Genomic DNA, 17309 nt, shown 5'->3' with positions numbered 1-17309 from the left:
TGTTTTCTACAGTGTAAATGCACTCTAAGGAGTTTATCACACTGGGGCTAATTTCAGCATTAAAGAGAGATTAAAGCGCATTTAAGGCATCCTGTAAATAAACCAAAAATGGCAGGTAATTGTACAAATGATTATCACATGCAATTGCACAAATAAAGTGATATCGGAAATGCATTCTCATTGAAATCCCAAAAGTAAAAAAGACACGCTTTAATGCTTCCTTGTGACCACTTTAATGGCGGGTTTTGTGCGATGTCATGTGAAATCGGTTCATGTAATTAAGCGATATTTCTGGGATATTCAAGGGACAAACTCCCAATCTCCTTCATGTGATAAACTCCTAAGAGTTGGTTCCGAATAAACACATGTAGGCAGCCAAAATGGACAAAGGTCTGGAAACCCAGCCTTACGAGGAACAACTTAGGGAGCTGGATACGTTTAATACAGAGAAGAGGAGGCTGAGAAATGACAGGATAGCTATTTTTAAATATTTGAAGACATGTCTTTTAGAAGATGGTTCCAATTTGTTTTCTGCTACTCCAGAGATCAGAACATAAACAGAAACCAATAGATTCACATTACAAGAAAAGAGATTTCACCTGAACATTAGGAAGACCTTTTTTATAGTAAGGAGTTTATCACACTGGGGGAACTGGGACTTTAAACAGTGATTAAACCAAGAAAATCACACAACTGACATCAAAACGCTATTACAATGAGATTAATACAAGAGCCGTTAAGCTGTGAATAACCAGGGAATAACCAGGCAATGAACAGCAAAAAGTCATTCACAGAAAAATCCAGTGAATGATTTGCTGTTGTTTCTTGCCTGGTTATTCATGGGTTAATGGCACTTTAATCACGCGTTACCTCAACGTTGTGTGAAAACCATTAGCGTAAATTTCACGATAACGGGTTATTCATGGGATAATATCACTTTGAACACGACATCGTGGGAAAACCATTTGCACAACTACAGGATTATCAAAGGTTAATCACCGTTTATACTTCCAATTGTCCCCCGTGTGATAAACTCCTAAGAATCATAGAATCATAGTGCTCGAAGAGACCTCAAGAGCCATCCAATCCAACCTCCTTCTGCCACATAGGAATACACAACCAAAGCACCCCTGACAGATGGCCATCCAGCCTCTGTTGAAAATGCTCCAAAGAAGGAGCTGTTCGATAGTGGAATAGATCACCTTAGAGGATGCTGATGATGGTCTTTAAACAGAGGTTGGATGGGCATCTTGCAGGCATGCTTTAGGCCGGGCTTTATCACACCAGCCCCTTTCGCACTGCAATAGCACTAAAAAAATAAAATAACAACTTACTGCTGTTATTGCAGCCATCATCACATTGTGTCTTTCGCGCAACTGGGGGTTGCCACCCTCACTGCGCTCCCTTCCCATCCCTTAACTTCACCCTCCCTTCTTCCCTGGCATGTCTTTCTCTATTGTTTTCCCAACTTTTGTTGTGCAGTTGTGGAGCTCTGCAGCTCAGATTTAACATTTTTATTTAAAAAAATCTTGAGGCTGGGGAGCTCTGAAACTGCTCAAAAACTTTAGTTGTGTATTCCTGCATGGCAGGGAACTGAGCTAGATGGCCCTTGTGGTCCCTCCCAACTCTAAGATTCTACAATTCTATGAATGAGGGACACTATCCATTAATTGGGTTCTCTTTTTTGGAGAGTCTTTCTTCCAGCTGCAGATCAAATATTTAACTAATTAAATCTACCTCCTTTATGTTGCTGTTGTTGTTCTTGTTGTTGTTCTGTACCCTCAATTCACTTCTGATTTATGGTTACCGTATGGCAAACCTATCATGGTGTGTTCTTGGCAAGGTTAGTTTGCCTTTGTGTTCCTTTGGAGGCTGAGAGAGTGTGACTTGCCCAAGGTCACCCAGTGAGTTTCCATGGCTGAGTTGGGATGCAAACCTTGGTCTCCAGAGTCCTAGCCCAACACTCAAACCACTACATCATGCTGCTTCTCCATACAAGTGTAACCATCAGATATGTGGAAAGAAGGCCCTGTGCTGACAAGTGAAGGCGTCCAGGCGGTTGGCCTTTGGAAGCTCCACCTAGGCACAAACTTCATTTTATATGTTTTGAGTGGAACTTCTATTTTTCCACATGAGAACTTGAAAAAGAAAAAGGAAATATTTTCAATCCAAGGAACTGGCGTATACAATGGACTGCACTTCTTGCAGTATAGGACAAATGCAGTTGCTTCTCCACATGACAACCCATTCCACGAAGTTCCCACACCCCTGCTGCACTGCCTCTGAACCTGAACTATACTGTGCACTTAACTATAATGTGCAATAACCATTGATTAACCAATTCTCCATGGGATGTATCTGTTCCTTTGATTCCTGGGCTTCTGATACCTCACAAATGCCCTTGTGTGGCTTGCTCTATGCATCTGAACAAGGCAAAGATCAAAGGGTCTCAAGTGCACAGCATCTCCTCAACTACATCAAACAGGTACAGCTTGGTTCACAACTCCCTGTTCTGCAGGCACCTTGGTGAGGGGCCTCTGATCCCTCCAAGTGTCTGCTTGTGATCTGGATGGCATGCGCTCCTTTATGCGTGTGGCAATGGAGAGACTGCATTCTGCCCCCCTTCTATTCTGTGCATTGGCATTAATGAATATCAGTAACTCTTCAAGCAGTGAGATATGGCCAGACTGAGCACTGCTTCAAGTATTACAGAACTAGCATATACACTGTAACCCTTGCAGCTGAGCTCTGACAACACTGAGTATGGCATAAAAGTTTCATGGGCGGAGCTATGCTACAGCTCCTCTCTCCGCACCACAGGGATTCATCATTTTGCTGTGATAGCACCTCACCACTCCATGGTCATTCTGTGGCTGCTGGAAAGCAGCAGGGGATGAGAGAAATGTCTGTCTATGTGCCCATGGCCAGATGCAGGACGACCATCATCCACAAAGATCTGCCAGGATGCTCCAGAGGTCTTGGCAGATACGTCATCATTCTGCATTTGGCTATGGGGACAAACAGCCTTGACACATCCCTTCAAATGTCAAATAGATGCGATGGTCAGGAGTGCCTGCTAATAGCTTCAGCTGATACACCAACTGCACCCCTTCCTAGAATCAGAGGACCTCAAGATGGTAGTTTACACACTGGTAACCTCAAGGCTGCACTTTTGCAATGTGCTCTACATTGAACTAGCTTTGTATCAAGTCTGGAAGCTCCAACTAGTTCAAAGTATGGCAGCTAAATTGATTATGGGTACATCCAGGAGTGATCACATTACACTGATCTTAAAACCACTCTACTGGCTGCCAGTTAGTTTTTAGGCAAAGTACAAAGTGTTGGTTATTATCTTTAAATGCCTACAGAGTTTGGGTCCAGGTTACCTACAGGACTGCTTTCGCCTGTACAATCTGCCCTGTACGTTCAGCTCCTCTCAGAAATGTTTGCTCCAGCCATCCAGGACTAGACTGCCAACAGTTTCCCAGAGGACCTTTTTGTCTGCTGCCCTCAAAATGTGGAATGACCTGCCGGAGGAGATAAGATGGAGCCATAACAAAGTGGTAGCAAAGTTCTATAACTGTGTATTATAGATACACCTGAATTTTGACCATTAAGTACACAGGGACTACTTTACATGGTCTTGCTCTTGCAAAATAAACTGAGAATCCCAAAGTTGAACAAACATCTCACAGAGCAGATACCCAGAAACAGAGAGATCCTGGCACTAACATCTAAGTCAAACTTGATTCTTGAAAAAGTTGATGTGTCTGCAAAAAGCATCAATTGCCTCATTTGCTTTGGAGGTTGCCACAAGACACGTACCTTTGGCTTTCTTGCCACCAAAGCAACCCGCGTCATCTTTCTTCTTCTTGTGAGTCCCCCCCAGGCTTCCAGGGTGGCTGGCTTCTAGCTCCTGGTACTTGTCTGCTCCTGGTACCTCCTTGTGGACATGGTATGAGAGGTTCCTCATGATGCACACACAGTTCTCTACAGACTATGGTATGGTGGTTAGAGTAAAGAAAGAGGAAAAGAAAAATGAGAAAACAATTACTGTACATACTCATGTATAAGTCTAGAAATTTTAGTCAAAAAATTGACCCCAAATACCTGGATCGACTTCTCCATGGTTAAATGTAAGTCCTGTACTTTAACTCTTATTTAAAAAGGAACAATCCCATGGTGAAAGGCAAGAGCATAATCCGTCCTGGAAGCACTGATTCCCTTTTATTCTGTTATCCATCCAACCTTTACTGTGAGCACAAGCAGTTATGTCTGCTGGAATTTTGTAAGTTCCTTGATATTGCTTCCCTTTGCTTTCGATCTTTCATTACATGCCTCTAGGTGTTACCTTCGACTTATCCACAGGTCATATCAAAATCTATAATTTTGGTCCCAAAATCTGTCCTTGATTTATATATGAGGTTGACTTATAGTCAAGTATATACGGTACGTAATATAACTGGTGACAGATTTGCACCATTAAAAGGCAAGGCATGTAGAATAGAGCATTGGGTGATAATCATCACTGAGCTACAACATATGCAGCATATGATCCCACTTGGGATTAATCTGGTTCCCTCTGCAAGTTTTTTTTTTTTTTTTTAGGGACACTGGAAGCCACTTCACACGAGCTCAGAACTGTCTATCCTGACTGACACCATTTCTCTGGGTCTTCCAGCGAAGTGTCTTTCCCGTCACCTGCTGCCTGGTCTTTTGAACTGGAGATGCTAAGACATGAACTTGGGACCTTCCGTATGCAAGGCATGTGCCATATATACTCCTGAGCCACGGTCCTTCCTGTTAATGAGTAAAAACCCATCAAAGAAAGCAGCTGGCATTTTTAAAGTAGCTGGTGGAAAACATTTTCTTTTGGGCTTACTGTTCTTTTCTTTCGCAGCAGCTCAGTGAAAGAAAACATACTTTGTATGCATGAGGCCCCCTGGGTTCAATCTCCAGCTAATGAGTCCCAGGTGGCAGAAAGACCACTGCCTGAGACCATGGAACAGGATAATCCATCAGGGGCTTGTCAGGAGTCAAGAAACGTCGACAGTAGCCTCTAAGGCCAATATGGTAGGGCTGCTGGAAATGGGTTGTCCACCCACCCCCCTCCACATCACCCTGTACAGCGCAGCTCTTAAAGTTAATTTTACGAAAAATAAACATAATGACACGACCAAAATATCCAGAATTGACCAGAGCTAGGATGACACTTGGGCTGCTGCCACACTGCAGAATTAATGCAGTTTGATGCAGGTGATTTCCTCTAGAACAGGACAGAGAATCGTGTGGTGCCTTCAGATGTGGCTGAACTGCAATTTCCAACAGCTTGAATAGCCAATGATGAGAGACACGGGGAAATTGCAACCCAGCAACATCCAGAAGACCACATGGTTTCTACCCTCTCTGGAAGGTCTGGATGTCTTCTGAACATCTGCAAATCCAACCATCTCTCAAGAGGGAAGAAATTTCCAAGTCAATGTCCAATACCGATACTCACATATACACAAAATCATGTATGGTAAAACCTCCATAAGGAGAGCCAAGCTGGATGAGACCAAAGGGCTTTTTAGTCCACTATACTCATAGTGGTCAGACATATGCCCAAGTGGGAAGGCCCCAAGTGGGCACGAGGGCACATACTCCCCTTCTGCTCACGGTCCTCACCAACTCATATTTAGAGGCATACTCTTGGAAGGGCATATCCATGCATCTGAGAAAGTAGACCAAAGGCTTTGACAGATGGGCAGGAAGGGGTGGCGAGACGCCGTCCCTTTCTGCCCTTGAAGCAGACCGTGTCAACCACGCGCCACAGCCTGAAAAGGGGCTTATTTTTGCGCTGCAGAATGGGCGCCATTGGTGTGCTCACATGCCATGATGACGCCCTAATGCACTGCGCCATTTGGACATGGCGTACGAGGCATGTCATCGGAGCACACACCATTTGGACGCACGTGCGCCAAGATTGCACCCAGACAGCGCAGTAGGGCTGTGGAGTGTGCAGATGCTCCACTCTCCCGAGCCCTAATTTCAGCCCCAGGCCGGCGCATAGTACCACTCTGTACCAGGCCCAAGTTTACAAAAACTTATGCTACAACGTCCTCTGCTCAGTTAGTCTGAAAGATGCTACAAGGTGCCTTTGCTTGCTGATATTCCAGACCAATCTGGCTAGGTCTCTGAATTGTACCCTGTTGGAAATGTTTAAATAGGGAAATTGTTCCACTCTCTTGATCCATTTGGTTGATCTTTTTTTGCACCTTTTCAGGTGCTCTAACATTCTTCCTGAGATACCCATCATGTTAATTTCCAATAATGGGAGACTATCAGTCACCTTGTTATCAGTGTCCTTCTTGCCCACTGCAGACTGCAGAGCATGGAGGAGGGCATCCACCAAGCCTTCACATTCCCGGAGTCTTCTGCGGGCTTCAGCGCCATCCGAACTGACGTTCCTGCAAAAAAAAGGTAGGGAAACATTAACGTCATAATGCTCACAGCCATTTAAGCACGCTTCCCTTATGCAGCCATCATGGTCATTAGGAATCTAATGATCCTGAATTAAATAACATATGAAACCGATCATTTTGAGACCCACCACAGCATGGCAGCTGAAGTGTTCCAGGAAAAACAGAGATTCAACACTCACTCCAGAGTACTAAGGGAGGTCAGGCTGTTTTCTGCCTGTGAACTTCAGAGTTCCCCTTCACCTGTCAAACAGGTATAATAGCTAGGGATGTAAATCTTCACTAATTTCCTTCTCAAGGGAAGCAATGGATAATTTTAGCAATTTTATTCCTGTGGAGACTAAGTCTTTGAAAACTGTGCAGTTCTCAAACACTATTCCACCTCAACATTAGGAAGGTCCTGACAGTAAGTGCTGTTTGAGAGTGGAACATACTCCTTCGGAGAGATACTCTTTCCATCCCAAACAATAGGAAACTCCTTATACAGTAAACGTATCCAGGGGTAGCTGTGCTGCAAAGTACAATAGCAACGTACAATAATATTCAACATCTACAAAACAGCGATACCTTTATTGGGCTGACCAAAAAGCACCAAATATGTGTTGCAAGCTTCTGAAGCTCCATTGGCTTCTTCATCATGTCACAGTGTTAACAATCATGCAGGAGAAAGAAAAATATGAGGATGTTAGTCACATTTCTCAGTCAAGATGGTATGGAGGGATATCCATGCAAGCAGGCCACTCCTCTGCCTGGCCACGTGGGTTCTTGGAGACAAAGAATCATAAGGTCCAGGAAATAAAATATAGGGCCTGAACAGACAGGCCAAAATAAAGCTGCTTTGGGTCACTTTGGAGGTATGCTATTTTAAATGATGCATGCATCCTAAGAGGCCAGAAGCTGCGCCAAAGCTGTGGTCCAGTCCTTAGGACTGGAGCGTGGCTTTCGCGTGGCCTTTGGACTCTTGGGACGCATGCATCATTTAAACAGCATACCTCCAAAGTGTCCCGAAGCAGCTTTATTTTGGCCTGTTTGTATGGGCTCTTAAATTCCATTAGCAACACAAAAAGATACCTTTTTTGACGTCCAGGTTGGCTCTGTCCTTTGTCAAGCTATAGGCCCCTTTGTTACGCAGAGAACATTGCATCTTAACAGAGAACAACAATGCCCACCACCACCACCACATCTTGACAGAATGCAGGTTTGTGACTAACATCACCATATTTTTCTTACTCCTTTATGATTTTTAATAACCTGATGAAGAACTCAGTGGAGCCTTGATAGCTTGCAATGTTTATTTTGCTTTTGGTTGGCCCAATAAAAGTATAGTTGCCTGTCCTTTCTTGCAAGGGATCTGTACTGGGACCTCCCCCCCCCCCCCCCCGAAAACGGAAACACGCATATATTCAAGCCCCATTGAATTGAATGGGCGCATGCCTCCATGAATAATCAAGACCGCCGACTTCAGGTCCACGAAAATGGAGGAGCGACTGTATTGCTGTTCTGTAGATTCTGGATGTTACTGTACTTTGTGGAATACAGCATTATTGCAAGACATAGCTGACAGGTTACCATGAAGTAAACTACATGGTAACACTGTTGTTCTTGTATGTCTCCAAGTAGTTTCCAACTTGTGGCTAAAAACATATGTTTTTTAACCTGTGCCTTCTATTTTATTGCTTCCAATGTAATATATGTATTAAACTCTATTGTTCTTTGTAGAGTGTATACCACCGGTAGATCTTTATTTTATTTTTATTTTATTTTTATTGATTGTATGTACAGTGCTATGTAAATCTACAGCGCTTTATAAATAAATCTCAATAAGAATAATAAAAATTGTAATGATAATAATAATGACGTGAACTATTGCAAAGTTTTCTGGGGAGCAGAGTGTGTGAATCGCCCAAAGTAAACCATGGCTGAGCGGGGAATTGAAACCTGATCCAATAGTAATCCAAAGCTCTAACCACCACATCATGCTAGCTCTCATACATGGTGGAATAGATCACTAATAGAATCATAGATGTTTATCACACTATACTCTTAACGAGCTATGATTCCAGTGTGACTCCTCTAGCTGCCTCCTGCTGCATTCTGGGATTGGAAGTTTTAATTCTCTGCCTGAGAATTCTAAATACCCCTTCTTAAAACTGCCAATCCCAGCATGCAGCAGGAGGCAGCTAGAGGAGTCACACTGGAATCATAGCTCGTTAAGAGTATAGTGTGATAAACCTCATAGAATCCTAGAGTTGGAAAAGACCCCATGGGCCATTCAGTCCAACCCCATTCTGCCATGCAAGAACTCTCAGTCAAAGCATCCCTGACAGATGGCCATCCAGCCTCTGCTTAAAGACCTCTAAGGAAGGAAACTCCACTACACTCCAAGGGAATGTGTTCCACTGTCGAACAGTCCTTACTGTCAGGAAGTTCCTCCTGACATTTAGATGGAATCTCTTTTCCTGTAGCTTGCATCCATTGCTTCATGTCCTAGTCTCTGGAGCAGCAGAAAACAGGCTTGCTCCCTCCTCAGTATGACATCCCTTCAAATATTTAAACAGGGCTATCATATCACTCCTTAACCGTCTCTTCTCCAGGCTAAACATCCCCAGCTCCCTAAGTCATTCCTCATAGGTCATGGTTTCCAGGCCCTTCACCATTTTAGTCACCCTCCTTTGGACACGCTCCAGTTTCTCAATGTCCTTTTTTAATTGTGGTGTCCAGAACTGGACACAGTATTCCAGGTGGGGCCTGACCAGAGCAGAATAAAGCGGCACAATTAATTCCCTTGATCTAGACACTATACTAGATACTTTGAATTTATATCTATTGATGCAGCCTAAAATCGCATTGGCCTTTTTAGCTACTGCATCGCACTGTTGAATCGTGTTCAACTTGTGGTCTCCTAGGACTCCCAGATCCCTTTCACATGTAGTTTCATTCAGCCAGGTATCCCCCATCCTATATCTGTGCATTTCATTTTTCCGCCCTAAGTGCAGTACCTTACATTTCTCCGTGTTGAATTTCATTTTGTTAGTTTTGTCCCAGCTTTCTAATCTATTAAGGTCATTTTGAATTTTGATCCTGTCCTGTGCAGTATTAGCTTTCTCATCCTAACCCACTGATAGGCAACACTCAGGTTCCAGAATATAGCATGGCTCCCTTTTTAAAGTTTCTGCCCTCACGCCTGGGACAGGTGAAGGCACTTGTTCAAAAGCAAGAATAAGGAGATGGAAGAGGACCCAGGATAAGGACGGACACTCAGTCAGTGACAGATGTGACAGTCTCAATTTCTGAATCGGTGGAGCAGTGTTCAGAGTGTTACAAGAGCTTGGAAACAATTTCATTAAAAAATTAAGAATGAGTTCAAACATTTTATATAAATAATTAAATACCCAAATTTAGTGGGTTGGGCTATTTCAAGTTATTTCAACAGCTACTTTGCAGAGAAAACATGTGGATTTTTTTGCCATTTGATGCCATTTTTTTTACTTAATTGATTTTTAAAATCTCAAACCAATGTTAAATGTGTGTGTGTGTGTGTGTGTGTGTGCCTTCAATTCGCCTGTCATCTTATGGTGACCCCATGAGTTTCGTAGGGTTTTCTTAGACAAGGAATCCTCAGGGGTGGTTTTGCCAGTTCCTTCCTTTGAAATAGAGCCTACAGCATCTGGATTCGTTGGTGGTCTCCCATCCAAGTACTAACCAGGGCTGGCCTTGCTTAGCTTCCAAGATCAATAACCCATTAATGATCAGTATAACATATTAACAGTTCCCACACAACGATCATTAACAAAATCATTGCTAATAGAAACAATGGCCATTCCTGCAAAACATCATCTACAGCATGCCAGCCAAATTCCTGAAACAATGCTAGATACCAATACAGTGACTTTGACTTAACATGGGGTTGTATGTTTTCCTGCTTGGAAGCCACCTCCCAACGGGTTGTTGGTTTTGTTTGGAATCTGCCCTCCCACCTGAGCGCCAGCACCTGCTCAACATTTGAGCTCTGCCGACACGTAGTAGCTGGGAAAAAATGTCTTTTTAACATTTGTTCTTTTAAACATTTCTTCAGGGGGCTCGCTTGTCTCTGAGCCAACAACCCATGGACTGAGATGGAAACGTCTTCTCGAGATGCACATCAAAGGAAAGAAACCACAGTGCTGCTTTATATTTCTGTTTAATCTTGAGGTATAGCACACAGAAAGTTACACTGAGCAGAAAAAGGCCTTATAGTGTAGTGGAAAATTCCTCAAAGACAGGTTAGAGGCATGCTGTCAGTATGGAGCAGTCTTCCTCTCCCCAGCGCCCTTCAGAAGTTTTCCACTACCAATCTGATCATCTGCATTTTGGTTAAGAGTGATGGGAGTTGTAATACAACACCCAACCTTATCAGGGCCGCATTCCCACTTACAAATAAATTGCTTTGCGATCCGAATTGGTGGATTGGTTCGGCAGCGGAGCATGGTTCAAACTACATTTGCCCTGATTGCATTTTCTTGCTGCAAAATAAAAATAAAATAACCCACTCGTGGTTCACATTGATGAATAAATCAATTCAAAATGGACTGGATGGTCCTTGTGGTCTCTTCCAACCTGCTCCAGTCGGCCAAAGGGCAAATTTAAATTGATTCTGATCCACATCTGGTTCACACTTGCGCGGAATTGATTTATCCAAAAAGATGCTGAAAAAAATCAGTGTCAAAATGATGCGTGTTAAATGGGTCTAGCACATGCGCCCCTCTTCAAATTGTTTCAGCGATTCGGTTCAAGTGCCAACCAGGGTCATTTAAACCGGTTCAACACGATTAGCGATCTGGTTTAAAAGGTAGTGGGAAAGAGGCCCAGGTAGTTATTCACACATGCTTGGAAGCATTTCCAAGGTGGGCAGCCAATGTGCAACCCTTGGCTCACTCTTTCAGTGCAAGGGGAGAGGGCATCAAGTGATGCTCTCCTCTAGAACAGAAGGAGAGTTCTGGTGATTCAGGGCAGAGATCTATAAGGTCCAGCATCCCATTTTCCACAACAGCCAAAAGGAGGCCCTTGGGAAGCCCTAGAGTGAGACATGAGAGCCACAGCCTTCTTTTATTGATTCTCCCCATCAACTGTTTCCAAACATGGAAGAAGTCTATCGCCATGCGGAGTAGTAGCTACCAATAGCACAATCTTCTACAGCTATGCTTAACTTCCATTCTAAATCATCTAAGATGGTGTCCAATTCTTCATCTTGTGGCAGTGAATAAAAAAGAACAGAATCTTTGTTATGGCCATAGACCAGCACATAGGTGTCCCCTGCTGCCCTATGGAGCATCTCAATGTGTCAAGAAACTCTTTTGGAGAATAAATTTTGTGAATATTCTTGACATCCCCAGTGCAGAGAAATCCTTTGGAATTTCCATGCATCCATGGGATTTCCATGCACTGGGGATGTAAAGATCATTTGCAAAATTTCTTCCCCTCAGACCAAAATAATTTCTTGACATACTGAGACACTCCATAGGAGGGGAAAACTATCAAACTGCTCTGAGTTTTGCACCCCTATTTAACGCAAAATAAATAAATAAATAACCCCCCCCCCCGCATTCCCGTTTCTGCAGGATTTTTAGGGGGAAAATAGTGCAAAATACATATTTGTGCAAAATACTAAGACTGTGCACAAAAACTGGGGTGTTTTTTTAAAAAAATAAGCAACACTATAAACTGTTGCACAAAAATGCATCACAAAATTTTCACAAAAGTCCTAAAAATGGAAAAATGCAAAGACTTGGAGATTAAAAAATCTTTGCATTTTTGCCAAGTGTGGAAAAAACTTTTTTAAAAAAGCTGTTATTATACCGTATTACACTATACTGTACTGTCCCTATATTGGGAGAAAGATGGGATATAAGAAAATAAAATAATAATATACTTTATAAAGGTAAATTGATTAAAAAAATGTACACTTTTAGGATTAATTTTACTTGGAGATGTAAGGAGTATGATTACATTTGAAAAAGGGGGAATATAAGTGATAAGAGAAAATAGAATCCTTATAGGATACAGGAACATTCGGAAGTAATAGATGAGAAAATGATGCTAAAAGAATGAGATTTTAATTTTTTTTACTGTAACAATAGCAATAATAAAAAATAAATTAAAAAAAGAAAAAGTTTATTTCTATGCATAATTTTGTAGACTGTTTTTCCATCCCTTCTTTATATATGTAACCCTACCCAATGCCTACAATTTTAAGTTTTCCTCATACAATTGTATTAATGTTCTTCTACTATAGTTTTTTGATGGTCCCTTCCAGATTATCAATCCAGCCAAACTCACAACAGTAGAGTGATGCACATACTACAGATTAATAAATAAGTATTAAAGGGTTTTCCTGTCATGTTTTTGGCCATGTTGGGAGAACCAGGCGTTTGAATTATATACGATTAGCTTATAGTGCACTATAACTGGACTGATAGGAACTACAGTAGCCAAGGGTTATGACTAGAGTGTTATAGTATGGTTGCAAGATGGTTAAGTTACAATTTATATTCTTTGGTTAAGACATTTATACGATTGTCATGATTCATGCTGACATAATGCTTATTCCCAATTAGTTTTATCGGAGGTTAGGTTCACAACAATGTTATTGCATTGGTGAATACATTTCTGTAAAGTTCTTTTAAGCTGTTGAAGATGTGTGGATGACAGCAAGGTGGGGCGAGTATTCCAGGGGTTGAACTGTTCGGATTTGGTGGGCTGAGATAGAATTGCGGAATGTGCAGGAGGTATTTTCCTGGCTGAGCAGAATTCAGTAAAGAATGGATACATTTTGGCAAGAAACGGGGAACTGTTCAACAATCACGATGGGATGGGATGGAATGCACAGCAAAAGCAGGGGCAGTGCTAGCTAGTTTGACTGCATTCATATTGTTGTGAGATAGGCGTGGACTTTAGTTCTGACCGAAATGCATTGCTGCTAACTTCTGTTGTTGATGTCTGTAATAAAAGCCTTTTCTTTGATTTTATGAAGACTGGCTACCTGTTCATCAGTGTGAGAGTCTACGGTTCTAACAGAATGTATGACTTGCCCCAGGTCTCCCACTGGGTTTCCATGGTCAAGCGGGGAATCAAACCCTGATCTCCAGAGCCCTAGTCCAATGCTCAAACCACTACACAACGCTGAATCTCACTAGGGGTGGGTAATCTCTACAAGGCCAGGGTTGGGCAAGTGTTCAAGGATCATAGGGCCAACAAGCATGGCCTAAGCTAAGCGAAAGGGGTGGCGCTTTGGGCATTAATATTTGGTTAGTTAGCATTCAAACAAAAAGAATTCTATTATTAAGAAATAAATCTCCCATCATCGTTATTAACAAATAAAATCAACTATACCAACTGAGGACAACAATGCTAATGATATTTCGGTACAGATGAACCTTAAATATACTGGTACTTATACTGACTTTAATATGATATTGACTACTGAGAATGGTATTGCCAAATTGACAATGAGATAATCAGTGTCACAGCATTTACTGTATATACTCATGCATAAGTCTAGAAATTTTAGTCAAAAAATTGACCCCAAAAACCTAAGTCGACTTATCCATGGGTCAATGTAAATACTATACTTTGACTCTTATTAAAAAGGCAGAGTGCAATCTGTCCTGGAAGCACTGACCTCCCTCTACTCTCTCTTCTATCCAGACTTTAGTGTGAACCAAAATAGTTATGCCTGCCATAATTTTGTAGGTTCTTTGGCACTGTTTTACTTCAGATCCATCATTTAGATTCTTTGTTGCATGCCCCTATTTTTTACCCTTGACTTATCCAAGAGTCATAAGAAAATGCATAAGTTTGCCACAAAACCTGCCCTCGACTTATATATGAGGTCACTTTATATATCTATACGGCAGTTCCTTCTCCCATTGACTAAGTACATGTAGTCAATGTGGGGCCACACTTTCTCCATCCTGGACGATACTAGAATCAGGGACCTTGGCTATGAGATCAAATGAAAAAGCCAAGCCTTTATGGAAAGGGAAATTTAGGAGCTGAAAAGCTCTGGACAGACTCCTTGAAGCAATCGCCATAATAACAGTTAAGAGTCCCACCTTCCAATAGCTTTTAATAAAAAGTGGACATTTTTATTTAAAGCTGGAAGGGTGACACAATTGCAATGAAAATGAACCACCTGGAGCAGCGTGTAATTTTGATTTTATTTTATTTTTAAAATCCCTCCATTATACATTTTAATTCCCTTTAATCTGAAGTGCCCTTCACTTAAGGGAAACCTGACAGAATGTTAATGAAGGAATGATCAGATTACTTTTCAAAGAGAACCCCCCGCCTTCCCAATTTCCTGTCACCTCCTTGGAACAGAATTTTAAGTGGATCATTAGGCAGCTACATCTCTAATGGCGCCCATTTTGCAGATATCGGTGCTTCAGGAATGTGAAGATAATTTCATTGTCAATTGCTTTATTAGTAATTTATGTACTGATCCGATGACAAGGGACAGACAGACAGGGCCCTAGCAATATTTGGCTAAAACACACTGTTGCTCACATCTTTGGCCCGGTACAGACCAGCGCTTGTTGGGGCCGAAATGACGGTTAGGTAGAGCTGGGTGTCCACACGCGCCTAGCCCTACTATTGGGGTGCGCAATGATGATGCAGTGCCCAAACAGTGCTGTGCCACGCGGACATCATGATCATGCACAAACGCACCAATGGTACTCCATGCGCAGTGTAAAAAAAAGCCGCCAGGAGCGGGTTCTTTTTAGGCTTCCCAGAGGCTGCACCGTTTGTCTGCTGTGGCCTCCATCCAGGGCACTCATCTCCATGAAAAGAACTGAAAAAGGGAAACCAGGAATTGTAATGATCTGATGCTGTACACAGACTTACATAAAGATCCCCACTTGCATAGTTTTCAGAAATGGTTTTCCAGCATTAAATATGTGAACTGGGGCTGGTCACAAGGAGAATGTAACTTGCTTTTTCCAGCATCTCAACTGGCTGCTCGTCTTTGTATAATGTACACTTGTCCCACCATATTCACTAGGGTTAGGGGCAAAGGACCCCCATGATTATGGAAGAACTGCAAATAATAAAGACACCTCTAGGAATCTCTAGGTCCTCCAGTGCAACTCTGTGGTCAACGTCCGACAGATACTGAGCATAGAACTGCGTGGAGGAGCAACAAATGCCTAGTGGAGTGTTCTCTCTAGGACTCTCCAGGTCTTTCAGTGCAACCTTTAGTTAAAGTTAACCACAGAGTTGCACTGGAGGACCCACATATTCCTAGAGAGAACATATGAATCAAATCCGTGAATAATCAAAGCCGCAAATATCAAAGCTGCAAATAAGGAGGGATTAATGTATTCAAGTCTGTATCTCCCCATACTCTCTTTCAACCAGAGGTGTAAAGAAACCCAGAGCTTACAAGGTGAAAATGCTAGGATTTTTGCATCAATGTGACAATGACTTTATCTACCATACTCCTCCAGCTTCCCTATTCCCTCTGAGTTTAAATGTGGTCCTCACAGCAGCAGGATAGTGGTGGGAAGTGAATTTCCCATACTATTGTCAGCTATTCCTGCAATAATGCAAAATATTTTGGGGAGGCTTAGTCTCGAAAAACAAATCTAGAGCCATTAGCTTTACAAAAGTTTGCTCTTTGTGGAGATGAAAATTGCCACAACTGGTTTGTTGATATGGATCCACACAACCGCTTGCATTTGGGAGGCCATCTTAAGGTTGTGACCAGTATCACCTTAGACAAAGCGAAACTGCACATAACACACTTTGAGGATGTCTTGAAAAGGCAGGAAACTGTCAGTTACCATATATATTCAACTAAGTCAACCTCATGTATAAATTGAGGGCAAATTTTGGGGCCAAAATTATGGATTTTGCTATGACCCGTGAATAAGTCAATGGTAAAACTTAGGGACATATGGCAAAGGATATAAAGGATGAACCAAAGCAAAACAATTTCGAAGAACTTACAAAATTCCAGCAGACATAGCTCTTTGTGCTCACTTTTAGGGCTGGATGGATAAGAGAATAAAGGGGGTTGGTGCTTCCAGGACAAAAGATACTCTTGCTTTTCACCAGGGGATGGTTCCTACTTTTAAATAAGAGTTAAGATACAGTATTTACACTGTCCCATGGTTTTTTGGGTCAATTTTTTGACCTAAATTTCTAGACTTATACATGAGTATATACAGTATTTGGTCCATTATGGCTGCACTTTCACTGCTAGAAAGGGGCAGAGTCCCTTATGAGAAGGGCACTATGTGCTCCTCCATCTCAGGTAGCAAAATGTCATGTGCCACCCCCGGGAGGTACTAGGGGGCTATCACAATGAGCATGATCTGAACCACTGCAGCATTGCTATCAACTGACAAGATTCTGTCTGGTGTTAAGAGGGATCAGTGGAAGAAAAAAGTTATACATTTTGCCAAGGGTATGCAAAAATTAAACTTAACAGGGAATGTCTGTGCTTCTGGTACCATTTAGAGATCAAACTGACTCAAGCAGACATACCTGTTTTGTAGCTATCATCTTCCACAATGCTAGGCACACAAATGCAGATATGTGTAACTCATTTACGAATGCAGTGCTCAGAGCGCTCTCTGTATGAGAACTGTGCCCCTGCTAGAGTTTCTAAACTCCTTGTGACGGCAATGTGGGATTGTCTACATGCACAGATGTGCCTTACTCATGTGCCTTACTCATACAGAGAATTGTCTAATATTGGCAGTAGCTCTCCATTCTCACACAAAGAAAAGTTCACCATCACCTGCTACCTAACTGGAGATGGGTATGTACACATGTGTAAAAGAGCATACCAGCTTTGTCCATACA

The 17309-nt window shown here is 42.2% G+C and overlaps 1 protein-coding gene across 10 annotated transcripts in view; it reads right to left on the bottom strand.

The window, feature by feature from the left end:
* Positions 1–17309, bottom strand: part of ARVCF (ARVCF delta catenin family member) — a 602431-nt gene that overhangs the window by 95196 nt on the left and 489926 nt on the right. For all 10 annotated transcript variants that reach the window (XM_089490084.1, XM_089490092.1, XM_089490085.1 and 7 more), the window contains 2 exons: positions 6332–6449; positions 3826–3997 (listed from right to left, as the gene is read on the bottom strand). In XM_089490084.1, coding sequence (XP_089346210.1) covers positions 3826–3997; positions 6332–6449 — 290 coding nt within the window. The remainder of the gene's footprint in view (positions 1–3825; positions 3998–6331; positions 6450–17309) is intronic.

This window comes from Sceloporus occidentalis, unplaced genomic scaffold (genome assembly GCF_023333645.1).
Source record: "Sceloporus occidentalis isolate IW3139 unplaced genomic scaffold, rSceOcc1.0.p SCAF_41, whole genome shotgun sequence".
Taxonomy (NCBI): Eukaryota; Metazoa; Chordata; class Lepidosauria; order Squamata; family Phrynosomatidae; genus Sceloporus; species Sceloporus occidentalis.
Note: the sequence above shows the minus strand (reverse complement) of the source record. Positions and strands in the feature narration are given on the sequence as shown.